General features: G+C 42.5%; 4 protein-coding genes across 5 annotated transcripts in view; 2 read left to right on the top strand and 2 right to left on the bottom strand.

Annotated features, from left to right (window-relative positions):
- Positions 1–626, bottom strand: part of LOC102683564 (multiple epidermal growth factor-like domains protein 6) — a 139,038-nt gene extending 138,412 nt beyond the window's left edge. The window contains exon 1 of the mRNA XM_069183814.1: positions 542–626. The gene's annotated coding sequence lies outside the window, so the exon portion shown is untranslated. The remainder of the gene's footprint in view (positions 1–541) is intronic.
- akr7a3 (aldo-keto reductase family 7, member A3 (aflatoxin aldehyde reductase)) lies at positions 419–6,470 on the top strand. The gene is made up of 7 exons (XM_006641947.3): positions 419–766; positions 1,751–1,938; positions 2,687–2,791; positions 3,188–3,284; positions 3,883–3,982; positions 4,220–4,349; positions 4,833–6,470. The coding sequence occupies exons 1-7, from the start codon at positions 487–489 to the stop codon at positions 4,992–4,994; spliced, it is 1,062 nt and encodes a 353-aa protein (XP_006642010.3). The 5' UTR covers positions 419–486; the 3' UTR covers positions 4,995–6,470.
- On the bottom strand, positions 5,629–10,176 carry mrto4 (MRT4 homolog, ribosome maturation factor). Of its 2 annotated transcripts, none has more exons than XM_006642037.3 (8): positions 10,071–10,176; positions 9,520–9,578; positions 9,130–9,233; positions 8,909–8,990; positions 8,349–8,416; positions 7,500–7,651; positions 7,096–7,172; positions 5,629–6,189 (listed from the first exon to the last, which is right to left on the bottom strand). In XM_006642037.3, the coding sequence occupies exons 1-8, from the start codon at positions 10,096–10,098 to the stop codon at positions 6,025–6,027; spliced, it is 735 nt and encodes a 244-aa protein (XP_006642100.1). In that variant the 5' UTR covers positions 10,099–10,176; the 3' UTR covers positions 5,629–6,024. The 2 variants fall into 2 exon arrangements, with proteins under 2 accessions (XP_006642100.1, XP_015192497.1); XM_015337011.2 differs by lacking the exon at positions 10,071–10,176 and adding an exon at positions 9,880–9,976.
- Positions 10,177–10,342: 166 nt separating this feature from the next.
- emc1 (ER membrane protein complex subunit 1) lies at positions 10,343–27,684 on the top strand. Its single transcript, XM_069183818.1, has 22 exons — positions 10,343–10,469; positions 10,955–11,082; positions 11,457–11,522; positions 11,895–11,988; positions 12,313–12,441; positions 12,728–12,854; positions 13,970–14,125; positions 14,349–14,516; positions 15,061–15,132; positions 15,478–15,576; positions 16,617–16,713; positions 17,146–17,262; positions 18,823–19,022; positions 19,652–19,801; positions 20,016–20,177; positions 20,770–20,889; positions 21,765–21,902; positions 22,632–22,805; positions 23,491–23,701; positions 24,228–24,312; positions 24,643–24,772; positions 25,430–27,684. Exons 1-22 carry the CDS (start codon positions 10,378–10,380, stop codon positions 25,607–25,609), a joined length of 2,895 nt encoding a protein of 964 aa, XP_069039919.1. The 5' UTR covers positions 10,343–10,377; the 3' UTR covers positions 25,610–27,684.
- Positions 27,685–27,873: the final 189 nt, after the last annotated feature.

The raw sequence follows: 27,873 nt of genomic DNA, 5'->3' as shown, positions 1-27,873 counted from the left end.
AAACAGTGATAAGTAAACTTATTTTTTTTGTGTGTTTGGGGTTATCAGGTTAATTAATAATAATAATAATAATAATAATAATTGCTTACACTTATATAGCGCTTTTCTGGACACTCCACTCAAAGCGCTTTACAGGTAATGGGGACTCCCCTCCACCACCAATGTGCAGCAATTTTGCCAGATTAATTCAATTTGTGTGCAATCGGACTGTGGGATAAGATTAAATTGTAACTAAAAATCAAATGCTGAAAAAAGTAGACCGATCAGTTTTAAAGTCAATCAATTGCCAGAAAGCAGAAAAGCTTGTGGAAAAAGTGAAGTTTGTCCTGTCCGCCCACAATTTAACCCAATGCGATGGAAGACGGAGGGGGGAGGACTTATCTTTTCGTCCAAGTGCCGGTATGTTATTTACACTCGATCCCTAACTGAACCTGCCTCGTCACTTGTCCTTCACCCTATGCTGCTCAGCTGACAAGAAGTTTTGTTATGGTGGTGTCTGCTGGACTAGGCCCGTGCGTACTTCGTCGGCTCAGGCAATTACCTCTCCAGTTGCAGCGTAACATGTCCTCCTCCGGTTCGACACGGCCCAAACTCCCAGTCTCCGTGCTGGGAACCATGGCGTTCGGGGGGCGCGCAGACGCGGAGACGAGCGCCGCTATGGTGCGCGCTTTCTTGGAGCGCGGTCACAATGAAGTGGACACGGCGTTCATGTACACAGATGGACAGTCAGAGACAGTCATTGGAGGCATGGGGCTGCCCCAAACAGGTACCCTACCCTGCGTGCAGACCACTCTGTAAGACACTGGAGAAGGCTGTTTTTATGGAACGATTCAAGTGACACTTGTGATTGTGATTACGACTCACTGCATGTCCGCAAAGCATATTCATGCTTTCCGCTGCAAACAAAAGTAGTTTACAAATTGTAGCAATCAGTATTTATTCATAATTAATAATATCTGCAAAGAATATATAAATGAAAATGCAGATCATTAACAAAACACAAAAACTGGGCATGCTAACGAACCTGAAAGCTTAGCTCTTCCAGTCCATAGATCATGAATGGGTGACACATTTTCTCTAGCTAATACATAATGTTACTGTGGTTCTTGGCCCCGTTTGTTTTTGATTTATCACTTGAAGTACTTCAATCGCCTGCAGACTACTGAATTTGTGATTCACTCTGCGGTGTGTGTCGTAACTACCTCCAGTTTTCTAATTGTCCACTCATCTTTCCATGTCTGATCTCAAGTTCAAGCTGTAGACGCAAAGAAAAGATGCGGTTTTGTGTCCGTCTCAGAAAGCCTTTGTAAATCCCGATCCCGATATCTGTACACATGCAGTAAAATCAAGGGAAAGGTTCAAGAGGTTTTTCCACTTCAACATGCTGAAGTGGGCTCCCTGGCAGAAGGTTGTGTCTTTGTGTAGTAGTAGTTACAGTCTGTTCTGAGGTCTAGCCGAAACCATTAAAGGCACGAGTCTGACTCGCCCTCTAGACCTGAACTTTGGTGCCGAACAGACTAGGTCTAGAGGCAGGACGAGGGGACCGCTGTGATGAGCACCTTTCTGAGAGGTCGCATCTTATACAGAGGGAAAAATAATGCAAAGCGGAAAAGCCGTGTTTCGAGCGCGGGCTTGGGAGTCTCGGCGATGCCGCGCAGCTTCCACGATGTGAGCTTTCCCTTCAGTTTTAGAAAAAGCCGGGGGGGTGGTGAAGACTGTGTGAAGCAGGCTTCCTCTGTGTCCCCGGCAGTGAAAATGGCCACCAAGGCCAACCCCTGGGACGGGAAGACGCTGAGGCCGGAGAGCGTGCGCTCGCAGCTGGAGACCTCCCTGAAGAGGCTGCGGACGGGGCGCGTCGACATCTTCTACCTGCACGCGCCAGACCACCAGACTCCCCTCGGGGAGACCCTGAGAGCCTGCCAGGAGCTCCACAAAGAGGTAGACTGAGAGAGAGGGAGTTTATTCCTGCCCCCGGGGGGCAATTTGTTCTGCAGTGTGGTGCAGTGGCTCGGTGGCTAAGGATCTGTGGCTGTGGCTGTGGCTGGAAGGTTGCCGGTTCATATCCCGCGGCTGGCAGAGGAATCCTAGTCCATTGGGCCCCTGAGCAAGGCCCTCAACCCCAGCTGCTCCAGGGGTGCTGTATAAATGGCTGACCCTGCGCTCTGACCCCAAGCTTCTCTCCCTGTCCGTCTCATGGAGAGCAAGGTGGGGTATGTGAAAAGACAAATTCCCAATAAAAGTGATCTGATCTAATCTAAAGAAAAACACACAAGTAAACAAGACACATACTGTATATGCAGAAGAGAATCATCTGTTGAGCGAGGTTGCGGTCACAGGCCCACAGGTATGAATGAGAACCTAAGCCTGTATGTTTTTAGAGTGGGAAATCTGTGTCCTGAGGGGGGTAACTGGAATTCACTACACAAAGGTGTGAAGGATCCTCTAGGATGGCATACGCTTTGCACAAGACTTGTAAGTGATGGATGTGGGGTAGGGCCAAATGATCAGCACCAACTAGTCTGACAGTACTCCTCAATTTGTTCTTACCCCTGAGATTCAGATTCCCAATTCAGCAGATCGGTGCAAAAGACACCAGCATCGCGCGTGGGGCTCCAGGACAATTCTGCTTTTTTTTTCTGATTGACGAGGTTTGTACTGATGTACGAATCTCTTTTTTTTTTTTTAGGGGAAATTCAAGGAGCTTGGCTTATCAAACTACGCATCCTGGGAAGTCGCTGAAGTTTACTGCATTTGCAAACACAATAACTGGGTCCTGCCCACAGTGTACCAGGTGAGAGAGATGAACAAGGGGCCTCGTGTCTCAAATTGCTTGGAGCCAGAATCATCAACTTAACATAAAATTGCTTGGAAACAAAACCTGCCGTTTCTTAAATACATAGGTAGCCACAGTTGGCTCGTTGGCTGCGATGTTGGATTACTCGCTATTTGAAAAGTAAGGATCGCCTGTAATTGAACCTAGTGCTTGATGTGATCTTTACTGGAAGGAAAGTCAATGATTAAAAAATACTTTTCAAGATGCACAGCTTTGACAGACCCAATGATATGAGCACAAGGGCATGTCTAAACATGTGTCCTGTTGTTTGACAGATCGCACTACTAAGGCATCTGTACACCTTGATCGAATCGTATGCGTCTGGCCCTGTAAACCTCTCTCTGTGCCCTGCAGGGGATGTACAACGCCACCACTCGTCAGGTGGAGAAAGAGCTGCTGCCCTGCCTGCGGTATTTTGGCATGAGGTTCTATGCCTACAATCCCCTGGCTGGTAAGCAGATACACCTCACTCACACACAGTGATGCCTTTAAACACTCTCTGGTCCTTGCAGTATCCTACTAGCACACAGTTTCCAGGAACTGGAAGATACAGGAAATGTAGAAACTCTTCTTTTGCAGTGTGACCAACTTACAGAGGATTCGGGATTTACGTAATAAACATGTAAAGAAATCTGAAACAATGTAATGGAAAAAATAGAACTTTTGTCTTATTAGCTTATACACTTATCTAGTGTGCTGGAGGTTGAATTAAGGTTTTGCCTCCAACTCAGTCTGTCTAGGCTTACAGACTGGTAGGGCTTGTAGAAACAAAAGAGAATTTATTTGAGCTATTAAGCATATGTGGTTTCCTAAAGTAGCCTCACAGGTAGCTACACTGTATGTTTTGTCTGGTTTCAAACAAAAGCTCAAAGGAGCCAGATTTCCACCTGCGCTTCGAGTCCAGGGAGGACAATCTAGATGCCTCCTCCTCCACTCCACATTAGTCATGCTTGTAGGCGGGGCCCTGGGGTGAAATCAACCGAGAAAGGGGTCTTCTGTTCCTGCGGCGTACTTACTAAAGCCCTTCCTTCTTTTTACTTTTTCCACAGGAGGACTCCTCACTGGGAAATATAAATTTGAGGACAAGGATAGCTCCCAGCCCACAGGCAGGTTTTTTGGGAACAGCTGGGCTGAAGCCTACCGAGCAAGGTGTGTGCTGTACAAGTGCTCTTTTTATTCTATGCATGAAGAACCAGCTATTTTTAATATTTAATGTTTTACTGGGGAGAGATGAAAGCAGGTGGGGTTATTCATGGATCTATTCTTCTGTTTTGGGGTAATATACCTTTACACCGCTCTCTCTCTGAGTAACTGCCAGGGTCAGAAGCAACTGAAAGGCAAACTGTCAGATTAAGACTCAAGCATTGATTTACCTCTGTGAAACAGGTACTGGAAAGAGCACCATTTCCAGGCAATAGATGTTGTGCAGAAGGCACTTGACGTGGTCTATGGCTCCAACAAGCCCTCCATGACATCAGCTGCCCTCCGCTGGATATACCATCATTCCCAGCTGCAGGTAACCTCTGTCTGCCCCTCTGACTTCATCCAGAAACACAATAGGATCGATATTTTTATAGCTGTTTATGCCAGTTACTAAAAGAGATTACATAGTCACGTATTGGAAGGAATTGTGTAGGGGAAAAAAAACAATTATTTTTGCCATTTCATTGCAACAGGATACTTTTTCATCAGCAAGACAAATCTCTTTAAGAGCAGCTGACTGTTCAGAATGTGTTAAGGTCTGCGGATCTGTTATGCAGCTATTGCCACCCGTTGGCCTTGCAATGTGGTAGATAGCCAGGCTGATGTTTTCTTTTAACTAATTGGATCTGTGCAAGCAAGGAATGTTTACTGGAGAGAGGTGGAAGCAGGTGGTGTTCATTCATGGGTATATTATTCAGAGTAAAACTGGTATTTGCTTCATGAACGTGTCCAGCTCATATGAGATAGAGGTGGGGTTAAGCAGTGTGACTGTGTGTGCGTGTGTGTTGATTCACAGGGAGAGAGGGGTGATGGCGTGATCATTGGTATGTCCACCATGGAGCAGCTGCAGGAGAATCTGGACGCCTCACAAGAGGGACCCCTGGACCCCGTCGTCGTGGAGGCCTTTAAAAAAGCCTGGGACCTGGTGGCACATGAGTGCCCCAACTACTTCCGCTAGGGAACCTAACCACACTGCTAAACCTCGGCTCCTCCTTCATTGAGGATGGAATTTCCATTCCTCGTGTGATGACCACAATGCCTACTCTGTTTGTTCCATCTGAGCTCTCTTATTGAAACCCTTTATGGAACTAGTAATGTGACATTTGTAATTGCTAAAAAGCTGGAGTTTTGAGTTATTTTTAACAGCTGACTTCACCTGAGCTGTTGTAGAATTACAAGCAACACTTCTAAATCATAAAATTATTAATTCACTGATGTGCTTGAATAGCTTAGTGGTTGGTGGTTTAAAACTCACTGGTTTAGGAAGATAAAATCCAACTGCTGGGAAATAATTATTCAAGCATGAGTGTTAAAAATCAGTAAAATGATAAGAGAATACCAATTTAAAATACTTATTTTTCATCTAATAAGAGTTTGATCTTTTTCAATATACAATTACCATAAAGTGCCTTTTTTAAAATGCCCAAGACAGTTTTATGGAAACAGCTTTTTGACAACATCCATTGGAATATCTACCATGTGGTAAACAAAAGATGCATTTCATTTCACGTTGAGAAGATTTAATAACAGCATTTGAGATTTGACTGATCTGGGTGGCATTTAGACCAGACCTCGCTAGCAAAAAACCCAAATACTGGATAAAAAATGAAGTTATATTGTGATTCTACAAAAGCTGGACTTTACAAAACAAATATCAAACTGTATCCTATTATCTTGTACTTATTTTTACAAAGTATATGATATTTTAGATATACATTATTCTGCCCTACTCTCAGTGTACATCAAATTGTAGACTTTGTCTTTGTATTAACAATATTCTCCATGTACAATGCAAAGTTCTAGCCTGAGACACACTAAAAACACAGAGTGTAGTTTCTCAGTATACCGCATGCAGTATGAGTCTGGATGCCTTAACTAAGCAATCCTTGGCACTGTGAAAGTATTTAAGAAAACACTCATTCTAGAAAGTCTTGGAGGGAAGAGGGCACAACACAAAAACAGCATTCTTGAAATCCCACTCTTCATGCTCAGTCTCTTTTGCTTTCATCATCTTCCTCATCTTCCTCCTCCTCCAAATCAGACCCATCCGCTTCCTCCTCTTCTTCACCCTGGTGTTCAAAGTCTCCAGTTTCTGAGTTCCACATGCACTTGATCGTCACCCTGAACTCAGCCAGCTTGATCCCGAGCAGTTTCTGAAAAAAGGGGGAGGCTCTGTAAGGGGTACACTTACACTACACTAGGCTTCTGCTCTTCCGGATTCACAAAGATGTGTAGGGTAGCAGCAGTCTGCTCCAGTGCCATTCACGCATGAAACTGACCAACCCCATTGTCGTAACCAAAAACACCCAACACGCTAGAGACCAACTTTTTAAAACTTCACTAATATGCGCATACTTGACTTGTAAAAGGGTTCAGTTTGAAAATCTAAAGCTGAAATGAAAGGAGAGAATAAAACAGTGCATCATCTCAAAAACTAGGACTGGTTTCAGTTTATTTCTACTAAACAGCTGCTTTAACAGACCACTGCCTCTGCTCTGGCCCAGAGAAATACACACAAAACCTGTGCTAGATGTCAGGCTTCAGTAGATCTTTCGATCATTCAATCATTCCGGTGACGTGAGCGAGTTTAACCTATGGGCTAAATTCTTGTGCCATTTGTGGGCCTGTGTAGCACTTTGAATGCATATCATAAGAGTGGTCCATTACTCCTTCCCACCTGTGTTGTTTTTGCTCCTCTATGTCGTTCTAAACAAGCTGAACACTTTTGTTCACTATTTCTTGCAAATGATGCACACTGTGGCAGTGGCAAAGCAGTTAGCAGTCACCTTCTTGTGGGTTTCTTCCCACCTTCTTAAAGACTAGGTTAATTGGCATTTTGAAATTGCTATTGTGCAGATGAGCACCTCACCATGGTCCCTTCTTGCACCCTGTGCTTTTGGGATAGACTTTGAGTTGCCCTGACTTTTACTATAATGAGATCGATTAGAACTGGTGCATTTCCATTGCAATGGATTTTCTTCAATCATAAGCCTCAGCTGTGAAGGAATACAAAGATGAAGATAAGACACGAGAGCACGCTTGACACTGCATGAACTCACCAGAACAGTAGCCTGTTCAGGAGTCAGGGTATCTCCTTCTTTACACACATCATAGTCTTTCAGAAGAGTCACTACTCCTGCAGAGAAGATACACGGGACAATTAACACGCACACAAAGTGAACACATAGGCATGAGTAGTGAATGCACAGTTTTGAAGATTAAAAAATGATATAAACTGATGCCCTTGAGATCACTTAGTTCTTCGTTAAAACTGCAGCTTGACCCCACAGCCTTCTCAGATGTACAGAGTATAAGAGATAATACAATGACATATGTTTCAGAATAATAACTAGAAAAAAGTTCCTGACAGAGTGGACATAACATTAAAGAACTCAGGTTAGGGGAAAATAAAGCTTTTGCATGAAAAAAGCAGGAGCAGGCTGTTTAGTCCGACATTTCTTACCTTTCTTCAAAGCCGTGGGTAGACCCAGCTGTCTCAACTGTGGCTCCATGGAGTGAGAGAACTGATCCAAAGGTCCTTCATCTAGCGTGACTGCCATAGTTGCTTTGTTCCCTGCCCGTGCAAAATCTATTTCCTTAAAATGGCTAAAATACCTGTCACAGATAAGAAAGAAGTCCTAATTTATTTAAAGAAATGAGCCAGCATGTGGCTCCTCTAATGCGTTTGCTCTTTAACTTCATTATCTGACGAAGCATACTGCGACAGGAAGATTTGATTGCAGCCAGACAGGAAGAGAAGGCATTATCTGTACATATTTACTTTGCTGTTAAATGTTTTTCAGAAGTGAAGACACTAGGGCTTCCGAGAAGCTCAACCAGTAGAGATACCCGCCCCAGACACACATTGAACTACATCGGCACATTGCTAGTCTGATTCTGGTTCATGTCACTAGCTGACTGTAACCAGGAGTCTTTAGATGGTGCCACACAAGCATCTGAGCACCCCCAGACTAGGGATGAGATTAGTCAGCCTGGGCTCCATGCCCTTTCTGGGAAAACATCAATGCCTGTGACCCACCTAGCACCCTCAGGTGTGCAGTGAAGGTGCTGAAAGACACTGCTGCTCCATTTTATAAAGGGACTGTGGATAATAATAATGTAATTTGTAATAAATCAAATGTGAATGGCTCTAACAGGTGGGCATGTAGGAAGATATGCCCACTTGTCAGTTTTGTCCTGAGTGGTACAGGAGCCACTATTAAATAATTTGGAATCCTACATTTGGTGAATAATGTAAAAATAATTGGCTGCTGCAATATTTAATTCCCCCTGACACACAAAAAATACTCACTCTTGCACTTCTTCCTTGGTTTTATTGGTGAACAGCAGGCCTACCTCGCCCCTCAAAAACTTGCTGACCTACAGGATATAAAGATCACTGAGACACTGAAGACTGAGATCTGCGACTGAAAGAGCCAGTAATAATTCAGAAACAATTCAGGCATCATTTCCCATTTCTCTACACTTGGCACTAATTTGGTGAGTGTAAATAAAAGAGTCTCTTAAACAACAGTCAAGTAATGAAAGCATTACATTTGCAGATCCATCACATTCACAGCATTCTACTGCCAAGCGGGTTCGTAGTGTGAACACTGGACTTTTAAATACAGATTTCTACAGAAAATCTACAGAATTTTGAGATTTCAGGTCCGAAGTCCTCCTTTTTAACATCATCTATCCTCAGAATGAAATCTACCCCTTTATGTTTTTCTTACTTCACAATATTCTGGAATTAAGCTGCCTTTCTAGTGTTATTCAATGTATGAATTATAGGCTTTATTGCAGACTAATCTTTGTCTCCTACAAATGAAAATGAACAGAACAAGGCACTGACTGCCTGGTATGATGTACCTTGTGTAAATTATCCTTGTATTCATCTGCAGGCCCCTTTCCCAAAGCAATCATCATTACTTTGTTCTTGCCAAAGAAGAACCTGAAGAAGAAAAAAGGGAGAGAAAGATTTAAACCAAAAATATGGCAATGTAAGTGAGGAACAAGGGAACTAGAAATGCCAAGGCAAATGGGGTTCAAGGTTATGAGGGTGCTTTTATCAAGAAGACATTTTGTCCCACCTGCTGTGCTTCCACGCTGTCCTTATGTCTTTGAGTTTGCTGTTCCTCATATTGGCGACAGAGAAGATGAAGAGGTGGCTGTACATGTCCACACATTTCCGCAGCTAAGAGAACAGACATTAATTACAGCCGCAAACTATCCATCAGAAATCTTATGGTTGATAAGGTTCAGAGCCTATTGCATGGTGTGCGGGCAGAGATATCTATTAACCTAGCCAGCATGTCTTTCGGAAGGCAGGAATGAACAGGATCACCCAGCGTAAAGGCATGAGAGGAAGCTCCAGACAGAAAGGGATTCACAATCTGTGAGCCAGCAGTACCAACAGCCATGTCACAATAACGCCAGTTAGCCATAATGTATTGAAAAGGGAACAGGAAAACGGAAATTACCTCTTCTATTAAGTTCTGCTTGGATTCCAGTCCCTTCTTTGTAGTTTTTGTTAAAGAGACTGTAAAGACACATACCATGGTAAGGACTCCTTCTAAACGACATCTGTTTTACATTAATACTTTTTGATATGATTTTTATGTTATTAAAAGCACAATCTGAAAATTACTGTATCCTGCATTTAAAAGAAGATAAGTCTGTAGATCTTCGTCAAAATATAAACCGCAACATCATAAACTCCAGTCAGAATGAGTACAGTTCTTGATGAAAATTTGGCAAAATACAAATTTTTGGAGGTTCACAGGCATTATCAATTAATTAGTGCATTTCAAATATTTCTTGTGTCTGAACTGATTACTAACCTCGGAAAAATAAAATATTTCTCAAGTTCTAACTGGAAACATAAACTACTTCACACTGAAATGATCTCTTCTAGTTAAGCAATACACTCATTTTATCACCACGTTGATTTTTCTTCCCCAGATAACATGTCCTCAGATCATGTCTTCGCATTAAAAAAAAAATAAGGATAAAACTAAACATTTAAACTCACTTTTCTTGTCTCTCTTTGATTTCGGCATGATTCTCACGTTGCACCAACCACGCTACTCAAAGACCCCACACGCTCGCGATGCTTCCTCAAAGGCTGTCCACACACTGCCTGAAAATATACAGTCAACAAAATTAAATACACATATAATTATGTTCATGCGATAAATAAATTAAATACATGTTCTGGAATTTTTATTTTATTTTTCAAATTCGTATTCTATCTGGCAATTTGGAGGGAGTACATTTTTATCTTTCTCAACTTCATCTCCCGGTGGATTGTGGGCTAGTGGAGGTCTTTCTATTTCACTATGGCAGGTTTTTTGGCCGGTTTCGCTTTTTTCTCCTTCTTATTATATCACTCTGCTGCTGTTTTTGAAGATCAGGTCGGGAAGTTTGACTGGTGAGTTACGGTTTCAGTTAAACGCGATCGTTTTGGACGGAAGATGCGTTTTTTGTACCTGGAGCAGCACTGCTCGTTAATGAAAGAGGGCTGTGACAGATTCCCGAGTGTATTGGACATATTAGCATTTGAACAAATGTAACGCTTCCTAGTCTGTGTAAGCGTGTAACTTCGTGTGGGGTTTTAGTGTGTGAAACCGTGATAATTTAGTTTTTGTACGGAACAGTACCCTTAGTTTTTGCAGTTTTGGTTTAACTAGATGAAAATGTGTTGTAGGTCGAACGATGAGTTTTTTATCAGTTCAAAATCCAGCGGCTGGTTCTTTAACTCTTGAGTATTTGAAAGATGGAAAATCTGTCCACCTTCGTTCCAAGAAGGAGGCGAGGCCGAGTATTTTGTGCATTGAATGTATGTATTTGTACTGTACATAACCTTTTTAATGAAATAGCCCTTCAGTGACGGCACCCGTGTGTTCTCTGTCACAGGAGACAGCAGTATGTAGGCAGAGTACGCTTCGCCTATTTCGACACCCAAACGCAGGCATCCAAAAAGCTCCTGCTGGCCACCGAGCAGAATATTATCGCTTCCCTCAATTCCAGGAATGGAGAAATCTGTAAGTAGAAGCAGATTTGCAGAATATGTGTCTTTGACTGAACTTGCTGTCTACATCCTCTGGAAAATGTACCAAATCTCCACTAGTCTCCTGGACTGTTCGTCTAAAAGTGAAAAATACATATAATCAGCAAAACGTGTTTTAAAGGGGGGCATAGTGCTGGTCCTGAGTGTTTCAGTAAAGTCTTTCTCTGATTACCTTGCACCTTGTTATAATTTGAACTGGTACCAGATCTGACACATCCTAGGCAGACTTCTGTTAATTGCTGACAGATGACATTCTCAGTAAAAACATGTTCAATATCTGACGAGTCTCGAGGGGGTTGTTGTCAGTTCTCTCGTGGTCTGTGATGTTGTTCTCCTCCGTGTGTGTAGTCTGGAGGCACGTGGACAAGAGTGGGCCAGAGGGAGGCATTGAAACGATGCTGTTCCATGGTCAAGGTGAGTCCAGCTCTTTCCTGGAGTGCAATGGAGCAAAATAACTAGTAGCATCAGTCTGGTTTCTGTGCTTGTGTTTTATAAACACTGCTGTTTTTACTTTATTAATTGAAAGTCTTAAGTATAAAGTAACAAAAACTAATCCTCGTTTTCCATAATAGAGATCAGTGGCTTATGAGAGTTACTGCACTGCCATATTAATTTGCAATGTGATGTTACAGTAAGAAAATTACATTAAGAGTAGCAGTTTTGCTGCATAATATACACGATGCCAAATACCAGGTGTTGCCCTAGAATCATGAGGTGAAGGGAGGTTAGTCAGATGGGATCATGATTGCTGTTTTGGCTTACTGTTCTGTTTGCGTTTATCCCCAGATGCAGTGGTGGTGTCTGGAAATGGGCGATTGGTGCGCTCTTGGGAAACCAACGTTGGTGGTTTAAACTGGGAGACCCTGTTGGACACTGGAAGGTAAATGAACCAATGACTGTAGCTGTCTCACCCCAGATGGTGTTAATTCGTTTTTACCCAGCTGTTAAAAAATAGTGCTTTTGAAAACTTTTAAATTTTAAAAGTACTAATTCTACACTTGTGTAAACAAAATGAAAATTGCACTTATGTGTTTCCCGGAACGTATTCAGCGTACTGCTTTACATGAAGATGTATAAGTATGGTACTTTAAATGTTAATGCCTTCTTTATACTCAAGAGTACTGCACTTTTTAAGCTTTTTGCTAGTTAATTGTCAGTGAAGTGTTTGAAGTGACTGACAAAACCTGCTTTTTCTTTGGCACAGTTTTCAGGCGGCCACTTTTGTAGGGCTGCAGGACTCGGTGAAGTATGTGGCTGTGCTGAAGACAGGTGCCATCTCCCTGCACTACCTCTCCAACGGCCATCAGAGATGGGTAGAGAACCTGCCAGATAGGTAGGCCAAAAGAATGATGCTTGTTTCCCTCCTTTCCAAACCCAATCCCAGTGTTTTAGTGGCTCCTATGGAATCATGAGCAGCAGTACAGCCTGTCAGTGGAATTTTGAAACCATGATAGCTCCACCTTATAATATGGTGAATTACTTAAGTTAAAATACATTTGGCTCAATGAAACCCAGTAATTCTCAACAGTTATTGGAGTCTATTGAAGTGTAAAGCCTTTACAAGAGCACTGTGTGTCTGAAAAAGGAGATCAAAGTGTGGGATCTTGTGTTTCCTGCAGTGAGACCGTGCAGTACCAGACAGTGTACTCGGGGGGTAGTGGAGAGGTCTATGTGCTGGGAGTAGTGCCTCACTCCCATCTTGTCATCATTGCCTACAACATTGAGGATGGAGAGATAATGAAACAGGTAAGCATGCATTCATTGGCAATAAATGTCGACGTATCACTTAAGCAAAGAAGCTTCTTAGGATATTATCTGTTTTTTTAAACTTGAGGAAGCCTGAAATTGAATTACTTCAACAGTAAATTGTGTTGAACTCTACACTTATTTTACTGGCCATCGTAAGCCAAACACATTTGAAGAACCATTTAAAGAACATTTAGTCTCTGTTCTGTGTATTGAATGCTTCTTTAGCCCCTAAAAACTATAAAAGTATATTGCAACAGTACAGTTATGTCTTTTTAGTAATATTTTTCAGAGTGCCATTATCATGCCATAGTTTAGAGCTTATTTTTACTGTTATGACTTTTAACATTGTATGTGATAATATTGAGAATATTGTTCTCCTGGAAGATAGGACAATGAAAGCTGTTTGTCTTGATAATAGAGTTGACAAATCCAAGTGGGTTCTAGCTGTGCTGGTTGCAAGAACTGATCTTTCTTATACTGTTAAGTAAGAAACAGTTTTCATGTGTCATTTTGTCACAAAGAAGTGATATCTCTGTGAATATATTTTTCCAAAAATATTTGTTTGCTTTGCTAGAAATAAATGCCTCAGCTGTGTTTATTTAGTTTACTGGATTTGAAGTTCAGTCTTTAAAGTTAACTGCAGCTGTTAACATGATAAACTCTCTGCAAGAATTATTTGAAATACAGCACAAAGATTCAGGTATTTCTGGCATGTCACAACCTAAAGCCAGGTAGAGCTTTTAGACACAGGTCTGACTGCATCATCTTTAAATTTTAAGATTCTGATTTGTAGTTATGCAGCCAATCAACAAGGCGTTTATGGACAGTGTCTTACTAAGTAGTGTTTAATATGTGAGAAATACTGTATGCAGTAGCAGAGTACATACTAAAAGGAGCACATTTTACAAGGTTTTAACACCATTATATTTAGTTTGACAATGCTGGTGCCTTATATACATGTGTACATGGCAAGCCACGTGTGTTACCAATGGGATTCACCATATTAACCATATTAAACCATACCATATAAACCATTAACCATATTAAACCATATTCACCATATTAAAATGATCAAGTAATAGGTTTAAATGATGCTGTACTGTCCTCTGCAGAGATCTGTGGAAGCTCCGTGGCTGGCCAGTCTGCAGCCAGGCTGTGCAGTGGTCAGCACTGGGGTCCTGGTGTGTGTTGACCCCACCACCCAGTCCCTCTACACCCTGCCCCTGGACACTGACCACCAGCAGGATATGAAGCAGCTCCTGCTGCAGGTAAGCTGGCTGCTCAGCACAGTACTTATTAAATGAAAGAGTAAATTTTCATAACTTTTTTTAATTACTTTCATTGTTTTGGTTGTCTAAAGAGTGTTTTTCATATATATATGCTTTAGATGGAAATGGTGTAGTATGGAGGAAATAAACCATTCCCATCGGCAGGTGCTGTTGGGAGCCCTTGTTAACGTTGTGCTCCTCCTCCCTCTCGATCTCTCACCAGTCTCTGGATCTCGAGGTGTCCCCTGGATTCCAGCCGGTCATTGTGTCCACCCAGCCCAACCCGGCCCGGCCCCCGCTCCCCGAGTTCTTCCTGCAGCTCGGCCCCGATCACCACACCCTGCTGCAGCTCGGCGACGGCCTGGTTATCTCCCTCCGGGCCTTCCAGCCGGTAAGCAGGAGCTGCCTCCAGCGCTTTTCATTCTAGAGCATCGATTAGCAAAATCTAGTAGACAAAGTCTGATCCAATCACACTAATTGAACATAAAAACCTCTGCACATCCTCAATTTCATCTACCTCTCTGCGCGAGGCTGGATGTTTACACTTCCGATGATCAGAAATAAACACCGCAACAGGCTTGATGTTGAAAGTAGCTTGCATTGTGCTCTTTTTTCCACAAAACTGAGTATGTCAAAGCTTGTGGCAAATATGCAGCATCAGAGCTCACATTGATAATGTTTAAGGCAAATTCTTAAATCAACTGAATTTAGATCATGCTACCTTAAATCTGTTTCACTATCTAAAAATAATTTTGGTTGTATAAGATTGGTCACAAATAGTTATTGAAATAAAATCATTTTTTTAAATATTCAAATACATTTATTAGGTCATACACCAAAGAGGGGCCTGTTGCGTTGTGTTAACGGAAAGGGGGACATTGTTTCAAAGGCTCAGAACCACTGAAGTAAGCGGATGATGTTGGGAAATGTTTCAGGCTTTCCTGGTGTCTTTCGCTACGACTGGGGAGAAGACTGTGGCTGCTGTCATGACGCCTAAGAACAACACCGTGAGTGAATCAGATTAACTGGGGAGCAAAGCAGCAGTTGTAGTTTCCCCCAATACATATACAGTAATTTGTGATTGAAGAATGTTTTGGAGGAGGTCTGTATCTGGCTGCTAGGATTATGAATTACCCTGCCATGTGTGCCAGCTGTGGTGAAAAATATGCACTGATCTACCTTGCAAATTAAATTTTGAACTGCTGTATCTTTCCCAGTAAGCCATTTAAGAGAAATAACAGTGCTAAGCTCAGATAGCTATAATGCCATGCCATGATATTCATCGTTGATCACCACAGTTCATCTGGTTGAAATTTCAGGCTTGTAACCCTCCGTCCTTTCCTCCCCTCAAGGCCTGCAGCATCAATCTGTACTCTGCAACATCTGGGAGGAGACTCCTGGACACCTCCATCACCTACCACACGGACCCCAGTGGTGGGCGGCCAGAGAGAGTGAGTAGGACAGTCACCTCACTCCGCACAAGCCCCTACCCCAGCTGGGCTGTGCAGCCCAGTGCAGTGTACATAGGGGTTTTGGTTTAGAAAGACAAAATAACTCTTAAGTTACAAGGCGGGAATACATGTGCAATACTTTTGCTGTCATTTCAATGCCTTCTCTTCCAATTTCCAGTAGCTGTCAGTCAGTTAGTAGTTTTTTTTCCTTCATCAAGCCCGGAATTAATCAGTGTGCATAAGTGCACCCCATAGTGTAGTTCTTAAAATCTCAAAACATCCAGAATCTCAAAAGTACTCATTGATCCTTGAGTATGTTTAAGATAAGACTATGAGATTTTATCTGTCACTTGAGTTTGGTCCATAGTATAAACTCAGTGCCAAAGTGAGGCACAGTGTAATCCCATGGTTCGTATGCTATCAGGATCCTTCTCTAGTTTGAAGTGGGGCATAGCTGTAGAAACAAACATGGTAAAAGTCAAATATAAATTGAAAACAACGCAAAAAAAATCTGTTTAGGTGATTATCTTGAGGATATAGACAACTTTTAGTCTAGAGTGTCAATAAAGGGAAAAAATATATAGTAACATTTTGGTTTTCTTTAAAAAATAACTACTTGATGTTATAGTCCGGGAGCTGAAACTTCATTTGATTTAGAAGCAAACATAAATATGAAAGAAGCACCAACATTGATCCTCAGTTCTCTGGGTTGTCCAGTCACCCAGGCATGTTTTTAAACATCCTAATTTCTGTTTTTACCAACGATAATCCTTTATTTGCAGTTGGAGTTCCCTGCTTTGGTGTTACCAGGTGTATGGTTTGGAATAATGTTATAATCATAGTTCCACATTATATTGTCATTATCAGGTGTGCTCCTATGGTAAATTAAAGTTCTGACTGACACTGGAGGAGTGTGAAAGCCCTGTCCTGGTCCTCCTCCATGCCCAGACCATACCTGCAGCTCCAGAGTGGTGCAGCTGCTCTGAATCAGAGAGGCAGGAGCTCCGAGTTAAACATCTGCCACCTTTCCTCCTTCTCAGCTCTATGTACACGCGTTCCTGAAGAAAGATGACTCTGTTGGCTACCGGGTCTTGGTACAGACTGAGGATCATGCCCTGACCTTCATTCAGCAGCCAGGTAGGTGTTGCTGTCCCTGTGAGGTACAGTCAGAGATTCCAGTTTCGGCTCCAGGGTGGTCAACTTGTGCTTCATCTGTGGCGAATCAAGATCTAAATTCCATTGATCAGAACTCAGATTCTGCAGAAATTACCTACATGATCCAGTTGCTTATATCAGACCATGCATATATTTGTTTGGTAATTGCTGCTTCCTTTGGATAGGAAAGGGGATCTTGTAGAATATATAATACTTTTATTTCTGTGTCTCACCGGAAAACAATCTCTTCATTGTGGCTGAATTTTCCTTCAATTTATTGTCAGCGTCCGTGAACACAGAATAGGAAGAGGGTGGTCGTGAGAGAGGCTCCCTCCTTCAGAGAAAGGTGGAGAAATCTATGCGTGCGAGCTGTGTGTTGTCTGCGGAGCGTCTGGTAATGGCTTCCTGTCTCAGGGAGGGTGCTGTGGTCCAGGGAAGAGGCTCTGGCAGAGGTCGTTACCATGGAGATGGTGGATCTACCGCTGACGGGAACCCAAGCTGAGCTGGAGGGGGAGTTTGGCAAGAAAGCTGGTAATGCAAAAAAATTCCCTTTCTTTACTGCGTTCAGTTAGGATTTTTATTTGAAGATACGAACGATATAAGCTGGAGAATTTTAACTTCTTTTAACTCATGTAAAATGTTGCACTCGGCTTAGCCCATGAAGGCACACGCTCTGCGCCCAGGCAGTTCTGTTATCCAGACATCCAGGTCCCAGTCCGGTTCTGGTCACTACCCAGCTATGACCAGGATTCACAAAGCAGTTTTCCGAACATGTCTAGAACATCTGGGTGCCTGTTAGCCCCCCTCATTTTTCCCACTGTTGGTATAGGATTCATCGCTGTGAGCTGCAACAGAATGACACAATTGGTCATTCCTCATTAGCATAGTTCTATTAAAAAACATTACTTTGCATTACAGACTTTTCTGTTTGAATAGGACAGAAGCTCCTCCTATATCTGCTCGTCTATCCAAGAAGGATGTGAAGATGAGGCTGGCTTCTGCACAGGCTAGGCTTGCTCGAGCCTGTGCGACATTTTATTGACGTGACCCGGTTTCTGTCATTCTGAAACAGTTTTGACTAATTTTGACAGTAGATCATCCCACTCTCAAAACAAACAGCAAGCTTTCCCTTGAAATCCAAAACTGTACAAACCTTTCCCTGTAAACAATCACTTAGAAAAAATCAATACACGTCGGGTCCTTTTTCAGAACACTTCAGACACGGCCGCTGTGTGATCTGTGTCTAAGCATTTTCTTTTTATAGCCATGCAAAATGGTTTCTTGAAGATTGTTGAAATGCTTTTTCCCAAACTGCAATGTTGAGAACAGAACGTTGAATTGGAGAGAATTAACAGCTATAAGTAGAAGAGTAGATGTTGCGTTTTAGGATTGTCTAACTAGGTAGTTAATTTGGAAAAGCTCTTGCTCTCTGGTGTGCTTGTTGTGAACAATTTCTTTGAACTTACGTATTTGTGTAACTGTGTCTTATTATGATTACAAAAACTACAACATGTTACTACTCTCTTCCCATCCCCAGTCGGATCTCTAAGTCTCTCTCTTACGGTGTTTCTTTATTCCTCTCATTGCTACGTTTGGATCCAGCTATTCAAGGTAAAGTGTACAAGCTTGTGTTTCTTGTACATAATTGTGCAAAGGGAGTAAGTGGGCTGCTCTGATCCCTATATATATCATTTTTTATTGTTGATAGATTGAAAGTGCGGTACCTCAAACATTCTGAAGCCCGACGAGTAATGTGAAGTTTTAATGCGAAGCCTGTTAATTACAATTATATGAGCAAATATGTAACTGTGAGTTCTGAGTACGACATATGCCAGAACACACCACAGCCCTCCAGCAAGTTGACTTTGCTACTCCCTGACATAAAATACAGATATTAAAACATAAGAATAGTAAGAAACGAGAGGATTGTGTGGTCTATCTAGCCCAGTTGTAGTTAATATTGTTGACAGTAGTAGAAGAAGGTGGATTCGATCATGTGGATTCTGAGTCTGAAGCTGTGTAAAGAGAGGGGATCAGTATACAGAAGTGCAGACGGGCCCCAGCGGTTGAGCGGCTCTTGTTTTTCCCCAGACGGTCTGCTGGGAATGGTGCTGAAGCGCCTGTCGTCCCAGCTCATCCTGCTGCAGGCCTGGACAGCCCACCTGTGGAAGCTCTTCTACGACGCCCGCAAACCCCGCAACCACGTTAAGAACGAAGTCACCATCGAGACTCTGGCCCGCGACGAGTTCAACCTGCAGAAGATGATGGTGATGGTGACGGCGTCGGGGAAGGTAAGGCCGCCTGCTCTTTGGACACGGCTCCTTCAGCTACTTCTGTGAACTCTGGATCAGTTCATCTTCTGGGCATTGTGCCAAATAACAAGCATGGCCATACAATTTCACTTCGGAGCATCCTGAAACCGTTTCACACAATCTGGTCTGATGTCCTGTCGGTCCTGTCATACATTTTAAAGGCAACACAAAGATGAAATGGAAGCATAATCATATTCTATGTCTCCTCTGTGAGATTATACTCCTCAGTTATTTAGAGGGTTCACTTGTTGATTAGTATAGTTCCTAATTAAAAAGTGGCAGTCTATTTGTTGTAGTTGGTATTGAGGATGCTGGTATTTTAATGAAATGAGACAGTGTTTAGATCTTAGTAGTCATTTTACAGAAAGAACAGCAATTACAAGCGCTTTGCAACATTAAAAAGTGACCGTTTCACTTGTTAGTTCTGGCATTTATGTTTTGCAAGGGTTTTTTTAAGAGAAATGCCCCAGTACTTACGACTAGAGGATCAGTGGATGTTTGTTTAATATGTTTGCAGTTCGTGTTGGTCGAAGCTTCTCCGGTTTGGCAGTTAAATGGGAATGTGCGTGTTAACTAAGGGGTGTTGTTGGTGCTTCTTCCTGCTGCAGCTCTTTGGCATCGACAGCAAGTCGGGCACCGTGCTGTGGAAGCACTACCTACACGACATCCAGCCCAGTGCCTCCTTCAAGCTGGTTGTACAAAGGACGACCGCCCACTTCCCCCATCCGCCACAATGCACCTTGTTGATCAAGGACAAGGTACACCGATGTACGCTGGGATACACCGAGTCCAGACAGCAGCTTCTTATTTTCTGTCTGCAGTTGTAAAATCCTGAATGTTGTGTTAAGTAGTTGTATTAAGCTTCTGAACTGCTAAAGTGGAGTGGAGATTGACTTGACTTCTTTTTTTAACTTAAATTTCTTTATGTTCTTGTTCTTTTTGGTTTGAGATTATTATTGTGTGTGCTTGCAGGAAACCGGCCTGAGCACCCTGCATGTGTTTAACCCCATTTTTGGCAAAAAGAGTCATATCACCCCCCCTGTCCTGGGACGTCCTATTCTCCAGTCCCTGCTGCTGCCCCTGATGGATCAGGACTATGCCAAGGTCCTGTTGCTGATTGATGACCAGTACAAGGTGAGAGAGGATCTTTATTTTTATATCCCATATTAAATTGTAAATCACATATGTAGATAACGATTCTTCTAAAAAAATCAGATTTTTTGGCCCTAAAATGCTCTAGTTAAAAAAAGTAATCCAAAGGCAAAAGTCTTTTTTGCTCTCAACATGCATGTTGTAATTCAATTCCTATATAGACCTGTTTCAGGTATTGTACATGCAGACATCCCGTTTTCTTTAAAGAGTAACAGAGTTTAAGGACAAACAACTATGCTGAGAGATATGTCTCCATGCTCTTAACAAAGGAAGACTGCTAGTCTAGTACCTGAGAGGAAATATAACAGAAATGTACTCTTCTTAAGAGCATTTCATACTAAAGCATCCACGGCAAGCTGAACCAACTAAAAACCAAAGCATAGGCCATTACAAAGCTGGTTAAAGGTTATATTCTAAAGGAAAGGTTTTCACTCTGGATTGAAAATAATCTAAAATAGTTGCATTTCTGATGTTGATTGGGAGGGAGTTCCTGAAAAGGGAAACTTTTGCCTACTGACAACTGTGTGTGTTTGTGTGTGTCTCTGGCCTGGCTTTTTCTGTGGCATTCATCCAGGTCACAGCTTTTCCCTCCACAAAGAATGTCCTGCAGCAGCTGCAGGAGATGGCCTCCTCCATCTTCTTCTACCTGGTGGACTCCGCCCAGGGCAGGCTGGCTGGCTTCCGACTGCGCAAGGTATTTCCTGCTGGTTCTCTGGGTGAAACCCCCTTGCGCGGTGTGCTTAGATCAACAGGGATCTGCATTGTGGAAGATCCTTCTTACAGTCCTAGCTGCAATGGGGGACTTGCATATATAAACCTCCTCTTCGTGGCTCATTATCCTTGTATCCCTGAGGACAGAGTAGTCAAGGAGAGGAAATGAGCATGTGTATTAATCCTTGTGTAATAATTTAACTTGAACTAATTTAACCCTTCTCAAACTGTTAATCTGTTCCGATTGATCTCTGAAGACTTTTTGCCTCCTTCCCACGGGAGCAGATTGACTTCTTGGAGAGTGAGCTCAGCAGTGCTCCTGTAGTTCTTTTCCTGTGACGACCTCAAGGAAAAAGCGAACGTGCTCCCCACTCTGACCTGAAACTGTAACCTGTTGGTCTGGTTTTGCAGAAATCTGTAGCTTTTCCTATTGGGATTCTTGAGAAATTGAAAAACCCCTTTGTCTCGCTCCAGGCAGAGCTCAAGAACCAGAAGTTAAATGCTTTTCTTTCACATTTTGAAAATATTCCACAGTGGACAGCAAGACTTCTCTAACTTTTGGGATATTTAAAAGCAGTGTCCTTCAAAATACCCTTCACCGTCATTTGTTTGACTATTTAAAGAAACCTTAAATTATGTTCTGCTGTGATGCATTGAGATAACAACCTGGAGCCCCATGTAAATGCACACAAGCCTTGTTCAGCACAGCCTTCTCAATGCTCTGACACAAAGTGTGTCAGGCTGACCTCCTGTGGCTGAAATCAATATTGCCGGTGCATACATACTGTATGGCTGGTCTATCACAAACCTGTGAAGTGTTGGTCTGTGGTAAGAGAGTACGTGTGATCCTTCTTTTAGGACCTGTCCACTGAGCTGATCTGGGAGGTGGTCATTCCCACAGAGGTGCAGAGGATTGTGGCAGTGAAAGGGAAGAGAGCTAACGAGCATGTCCATTCTCAGGGGCGTGTGATGGGTGATCGCAGTGTCCTCTTCAAGGTAGCCCTCGGCCTTCATTTCTCTGAGTCAGGTTGGGGGAAAAAAGCAGCAAGTTTCATCGTGGGAAACCGAGGTTCTGACCCACTCTCTAGTAGTACTGCTGAACTGGGCTACAGGAATTCATGCAGGGAAAGTGACCAGGACTGAGATACAATAAAATGCTAGTACTTTCTTTAAATCTTACATAATGCAATCGATAGCATTGAAGATTTATTCTGATAAAATGATGTCAAAAAAGGCCAATCACATAGTGATAAATTGCCAGTTTAATTTCCAAGCCAGAAAACAATTGAAAATGGAAAGAAAATAATTGCTCTGGAAAGGTAACAGAAAATGCTAAACAATGTATTAACAGTATATTAGAGTTGTACGATGGCTAAACCCAGTTGATAAACTGAACAACTAAATGTATTATATTTTATGATAAATTGAAGGAAGTTGGAAGTCATGAAAAACTGCTAGAAATACATCTTGGAAAACTAATTTCTCCTTGAGTTTTTATGAGAACAATTGTTCAGACCTGCATATGCGGAGTCAGCTGTGTTGTTTTATCAGATGGGGAACAAAAGATGTAGAACCAGTCATTTCAGATGCAGTAATTATGATTTAAGCTGGTTAACCTTTCACTTAATTCACTGTGATCCTCAAGGCAGTGACAGAACTTGATTTAACATGTACAAGAGATCAAAGGGGTACATTTCCCAAGCTGGCTTGTGCGTGTCTCTCCAGTACCTGAACCCTAACCTGCTGGCCGTGGTGACAGAGAGCACCGATGCCCACCAGGAGCGCAGCTTTGTGGGAATCTATCTGATCGACGGCGTCACGGGGCGCATCATTCACGAGGCTGTGCAGAGGAAAGCCCGCGGGCCTGTGCACTTCGTCCACTCCGAGAACTGGGTGGTGGTGAGCATCCTGGGCATTGTGTGTTATAGTGGGCGGCATGGTTTGTACGTACTCCTTGTAATTGCGTGGGTTTATTTTGGGCACCCTGGTTTCTTACCACCTGCCAAGAGCATCCGGGTTGATTGGCAGTTGTTTTAATAGGCCCAAAGAGGTTTGAACCTGATCTGACTGAATATGGTTCCAAATGCTAAACTTCAGTCACAAACGAACAAACGCCTCATGCTAGGCTTTTGCTCAATCTGCAGCATGATCATTGCCACCAAGAAAAAAAGATCTGAAATTTCAGAGCCTGTGATGTAAAAAGTATCATATGCCTTTTATGCAGGAAAGCTCCTTAGCTGGTTCTCTGTCAGCGACGTTCTAATACACACAGGGAGACATCCTTGTGGGTTTCTTATATTCCTGCTCCTCTGAATGGGAGCAGCTGCTGGCAATCATCTTATCGCATACCCACGCGGCTGTCAGAGAAGTCAGAGCAATTCCTTGTCTCATTAGGCCCTCTAGCGGAGTTTCGGATCTCTCCGGATTTCTTTTGGATCACCTCTGTGTCACAACAGGAAAGACTCTCTTCCCTCCTTTTCTCTTATTCTCAAATGCACATCAGTACAAGGAAATGCTTGCTTGCGTGTCGCCTCTCGTGGCAAACTGAACTGGCGCCCGCCGCCTCTCTCTGCCCCTCCCTCAGTACGAGTACTGGAACACCAAGCTGCGGCGGAATGAGTTCTCGGTGCTGGAGCTGTTCGAGGGCACGGAGCAGTACAACAGCTCCGCCTTCAGCTCCCTGGACCGCCCACACGCCCCCCAGGTGCTGCAGCAGTCCTACATCTTCCCCTCCACCATCAGCACGCTGGAGGCCACCCTCACCGAGAAGGGAATCACCAGCCGCCATCTCCTGGGTGAGAGGCACCGGATGAACGATAAGAGCGTTAGGGTTCAGAGTTCAGTTCTACTGGCCATATGCGCGATGTGTGCTCCAATATAAAGACATGAAGGAAGCGCCAACTTAAAGACAGAACAACGACAGCAGCGACAACAACAGCACTCAACTTCAATAAAACACAGCACAAGCAGTGTGCAAAAATAGTGGGAGTCAGTGGGAGATGTAGAAGTCGATAATCCAACAGCCATCTCTGAATCTATTGATTAAGAAAATGACATCATTCACACTGGTGTTACTGCAGTTACATTTGTGCACTCAAGATCGATCGCTGCTACTTGCAGTGCGATCCCGAAACAAGTGAAATTAAGATTTCTTGATTTCTTGATCTTTCCTTCATCAATAGAGAATATTTAAAGAGTAACTGTGTGTGTTGGAAGTTGCGTACAGTATCGGTATCCTGTAGGGGGCGCTCTTCTTTAGAAGGTCTCTTGTGACGTTGGGATTGTTGGTTTTCATTCTGGGGTGGCTTGAACTGCTCGCAGTGGGGCTGCCCTCTGGAGCCATCCTCTCCCTGCCCAAGATGTTCCTTGATCCCCGCCGACCGGAGGTGCCATCAGAGCAAAGTCGGTGAGTCCCACACTCTTGGCTGCTTTCTAGTAAACAGTCTGCAGAGCTGTACACCTGACATGGGTTAAAATGATCGTGGTGAAAACAATCTCCTTCCCAGCTCTGTGGAAAATTCATAACATGACTGTGAAGAGCCCCAGTAGTCTTACTGTGTGCCATGAAACCCTATTAGTAGCTGTGTCCAGATGGAATTAGGTTCCACAAGCCTAGAAATGGGCAAGACTGTAAAAACGGCATTAAGAGTGGGTCTGAGCACTTTTGTCCAATTATTTTAGCTTGTATTTATTAAGTCCCATTTTTCACTAGAAATCTTTTTTTTCTGTTATTCAGTGAAGAGAACCTTATACCTTATGCCCCAGAGATGCCGATCCGCACAGAGTGGTTCATTAACTACAATCAGACTGTGTCCAGAGTGAGAGGGATCTACACTGCCCCCTCTGGTTTGGAGTCTACCTGTCTGGTAAGTCTGGACTCTGCAGAGGACTGCTGTCAATGAAACAGGGTAGAGAACTACACACAAACTCAAGGCAGCGTAAATTATATACGCTGGATTGGATCGAAGGAAATTATCATGTCGTGTTCAACTGAGAACTGTATTAGTTCTAGTGCTATCCATTCATGGGTAGAAATGACTTATTTTAAGTAATATATTCAGTAAGCAGCAATGAAAACTAAAATTTTAGATACTTTATTTTGTGGCTCTATAAAATATTTAAAATAGCTGTATTTTGTATTGCAGCAGATAATATTGTATTACAGCATTGTATATGAGTCATATCAAGGTAATGTCAGTATGGTAGTGACGAGAATTTGTATTTTGTTTTTCCTTTTTAAACTTTTAAAAATATAAGGCTTTATTGGTGGAATATAATAATATAAACATTCATGGTATACAGTGATATTGTTTGCTATGGAACTCAAATAGTTAACGTTCCAGGCTATTCCACAGCTTGCCTGTGGCATAGCTAGCAACCAGGAAAAAATAAAGGAATTGGATGGTCCAGAATTTGCCTACCCATGCTGTACAGAATGACAACCCACAAACGATAATGGCTAGGGATGGGTTCAACGCACTGAGCCAAATCGGATCTCAATGGATTGACCTCTTTTCTCCCAGGTGGTGGCATACGGCCTGGACATCTACCAGACGCGGGTCTACCCCTCGAAGCAGTTCGACGTTCTGAAGGATGACTATGACTACGTGCTGATCAGCAGCGTGCTCTTCGGCCTGGTGTTTGCCACCATGATCACGAAGCGGCTGGCCCAGGTCAAGTTGCTGAACCGCGCCTGGCGGTAAGGCGTGCTTTGCTTCAGCCAGGACACCCCACATGACGGACGCCGCCCCTTCTGCAAATTGGCGCCCTGGGATGACTTGGACAGCGGTTTCCAGACCCATTTTCTGTAGACCACTAATACCCAGGTTCTTCCCAACCAGAGCCCTTCATCATCCAACATTTAGAATCCTCTGAATCTGGTAGCGAAATTGTAGGGATATTTGTATGTAGTGTCACAACGTGCACGTGGGAAAAGAGACATCAGAATGATTTTGGGGGTATTTCCCTTGACTACTTTTCATGTGATCTTCCGTACTTGAATGTTTTTCTTGAAGATGATCTCAGAACTGTTGGAAAGCTGTTGTCCTCGTTAGCTGGAATTTCTTGATTAATAAAGAAAGGACTGTATGTACCTCCAATGAAGAGGATTCCTTTGACACACCCTTGGAATTCCACTCTCCGCCTGAAAGTTCTTTCAGAAAGCAGAGGGCTCTGAATTGAGCTATCCCTTTCATTTTTACTGTCTGTGCATTGTACTTTATTTAACACAGGATTGGCCATAACATTTTATTTTACAATAGAACAAATATTTACTTTCATTGACTCGTTGTTAATGAGTTGCCATTTCTACGGAATGATTGTGTTGATGTTGTTCGGGCTCTGGTTGAAATGCAAGCTTTAGGAGATTTGTGGTCTTGGGATCATGGAGGAAGGTGCCACAGAGTCGGAGAGCAAATGAAAAGATGGGTCAACTGATGAACACTTGAAGACTTCTTCGCACATGGTTAAGAAATGTGCAGTATTCTTTTTAATTAATGCATATTTTTGGGAAACTTAATCTTAAACATACATTCGTTTAACCTTATTTATAATAGACTTAAAATTTTAAGTGATTCACCCAGGTATGATTTGATGGACTAAAATGGACTGAATGGATCTCATTTTTTTGTAATTCTTAACTTGAAACATCAGAAATGTTATTGGTTTTCCGAAAGTCTGCTGTGCACTGGAATTTCTTATTTTTAAAATGTGTATATATAAAAAAAAAACAATTTACTTGAGGTCTGGGTGCTTGGTACATGCAGCATGTGCTCTTTTTGGAAAATATATTTATAACATGAAATATATTATTTCACACCACCTAAAGATTTAAAATAATCGAATTATTATAACCAGAGAAGGGTGGTTCTTCATCCCTAAATTCGGGGGCTAAGCTTTTGAAAATCCCACTTTCAAAATACTTTCAAAATCAATTAGTTGGCTTCACGTTTTAATAAGAATTACTAGTTTCCTACACTGAGATCTTGATCTATATAAGAAGAAATGATTACCATCTTTATTTTGTGACATTGTTTAGTTGTATTGATTTCTTGTGTCTTTTCCCTTAAGTTTTGCAGTTGGCGTTTCCTTACAAATGTTCACTGAAAGAGATTTAGACCTTCCTCTGCAATGTATTGTGGGAATTCATTTATTGTAAGACAATAAGGAGAAACTGCTTCGGTGGTTCTCAAGTACGAAAGAGAAAGCAAAGTGTGTATATTATGTTCTTCCCGGATGTACTCTTCACTGCTGTGTGAGACGTGCATCATCTAGTCTTACTGCTTTTAAAAGATTAGTTTTATTTAGTGACTGTTTTTGCCAGTATAAGCATGGCCACATCAGAGAGTCGCTCAGAACATTGGTACAGTATGTGATAAGAAGCAGAAACAGACGTGATATTTTTATGCTGACCTTTTACATTGGGTCGGTTGTAATTGGGGGGGGGGGAGGATATAGAGCTCTTAGACTCTATTCCCAAACACTAAACTTTTACCTCGGTAGTCTCTTGGTACAATGATGTTCCAGTAGAACCTAGTACAATCTCTTTGTCCCAGATTCTGCTGGAACTCCTGAAGCCTCTGTTGTGGTTTGGAAGTATAGCCTAGTGGAAGCATGGCACTGTGGGAGTAGGTGGGTGTTAAGGGCTGTGAAAATGAGGTGCAGAGTCAAGGGAGACTCTTGTACTTTGGTTGCATGAGTCTTTGTGAGGTGTTGCCATTTCTTTTTGGAATAATGGAATTCAGCATTGTGAGAACAGAATAAACGAATTAAAAATTGACCTGATGTGTTTTGTGACTGCCAGGTGATGATCAAAAATAATTTCGGCAAAGGCAGCAGTGAAGTCCCCTCACCAGTCAGTGTGAAGTTTGACAAAATTATTTTGCCAATTTAAGAGTCCCTCCTGTTGTAATCTGTCCAGGTTTTAAATATTGGGATAGTGATTGAGGGGAATAGCTGGAACTCCTGT

Source organism: Lepisosteus oculatus, chromosome 25 (genome assembly GCF_040954835.1).
Source record: "Lepisosteus oculatus isolate fLepOcu1 chromosome 25, fLepOcu1.hap2, whole genome shotgun sequence".
NCBI lineage: Eukaryota > Metazoa > Chordata > Actinopteri > Semionotiformes > Lepisosteidae > Lepisosteus > Lepisosteus oculatus.
Note: the sequence above shows the minus strand (reverse complement) of the source record. Positions and strands in the feature narration are given on the sequence as shown.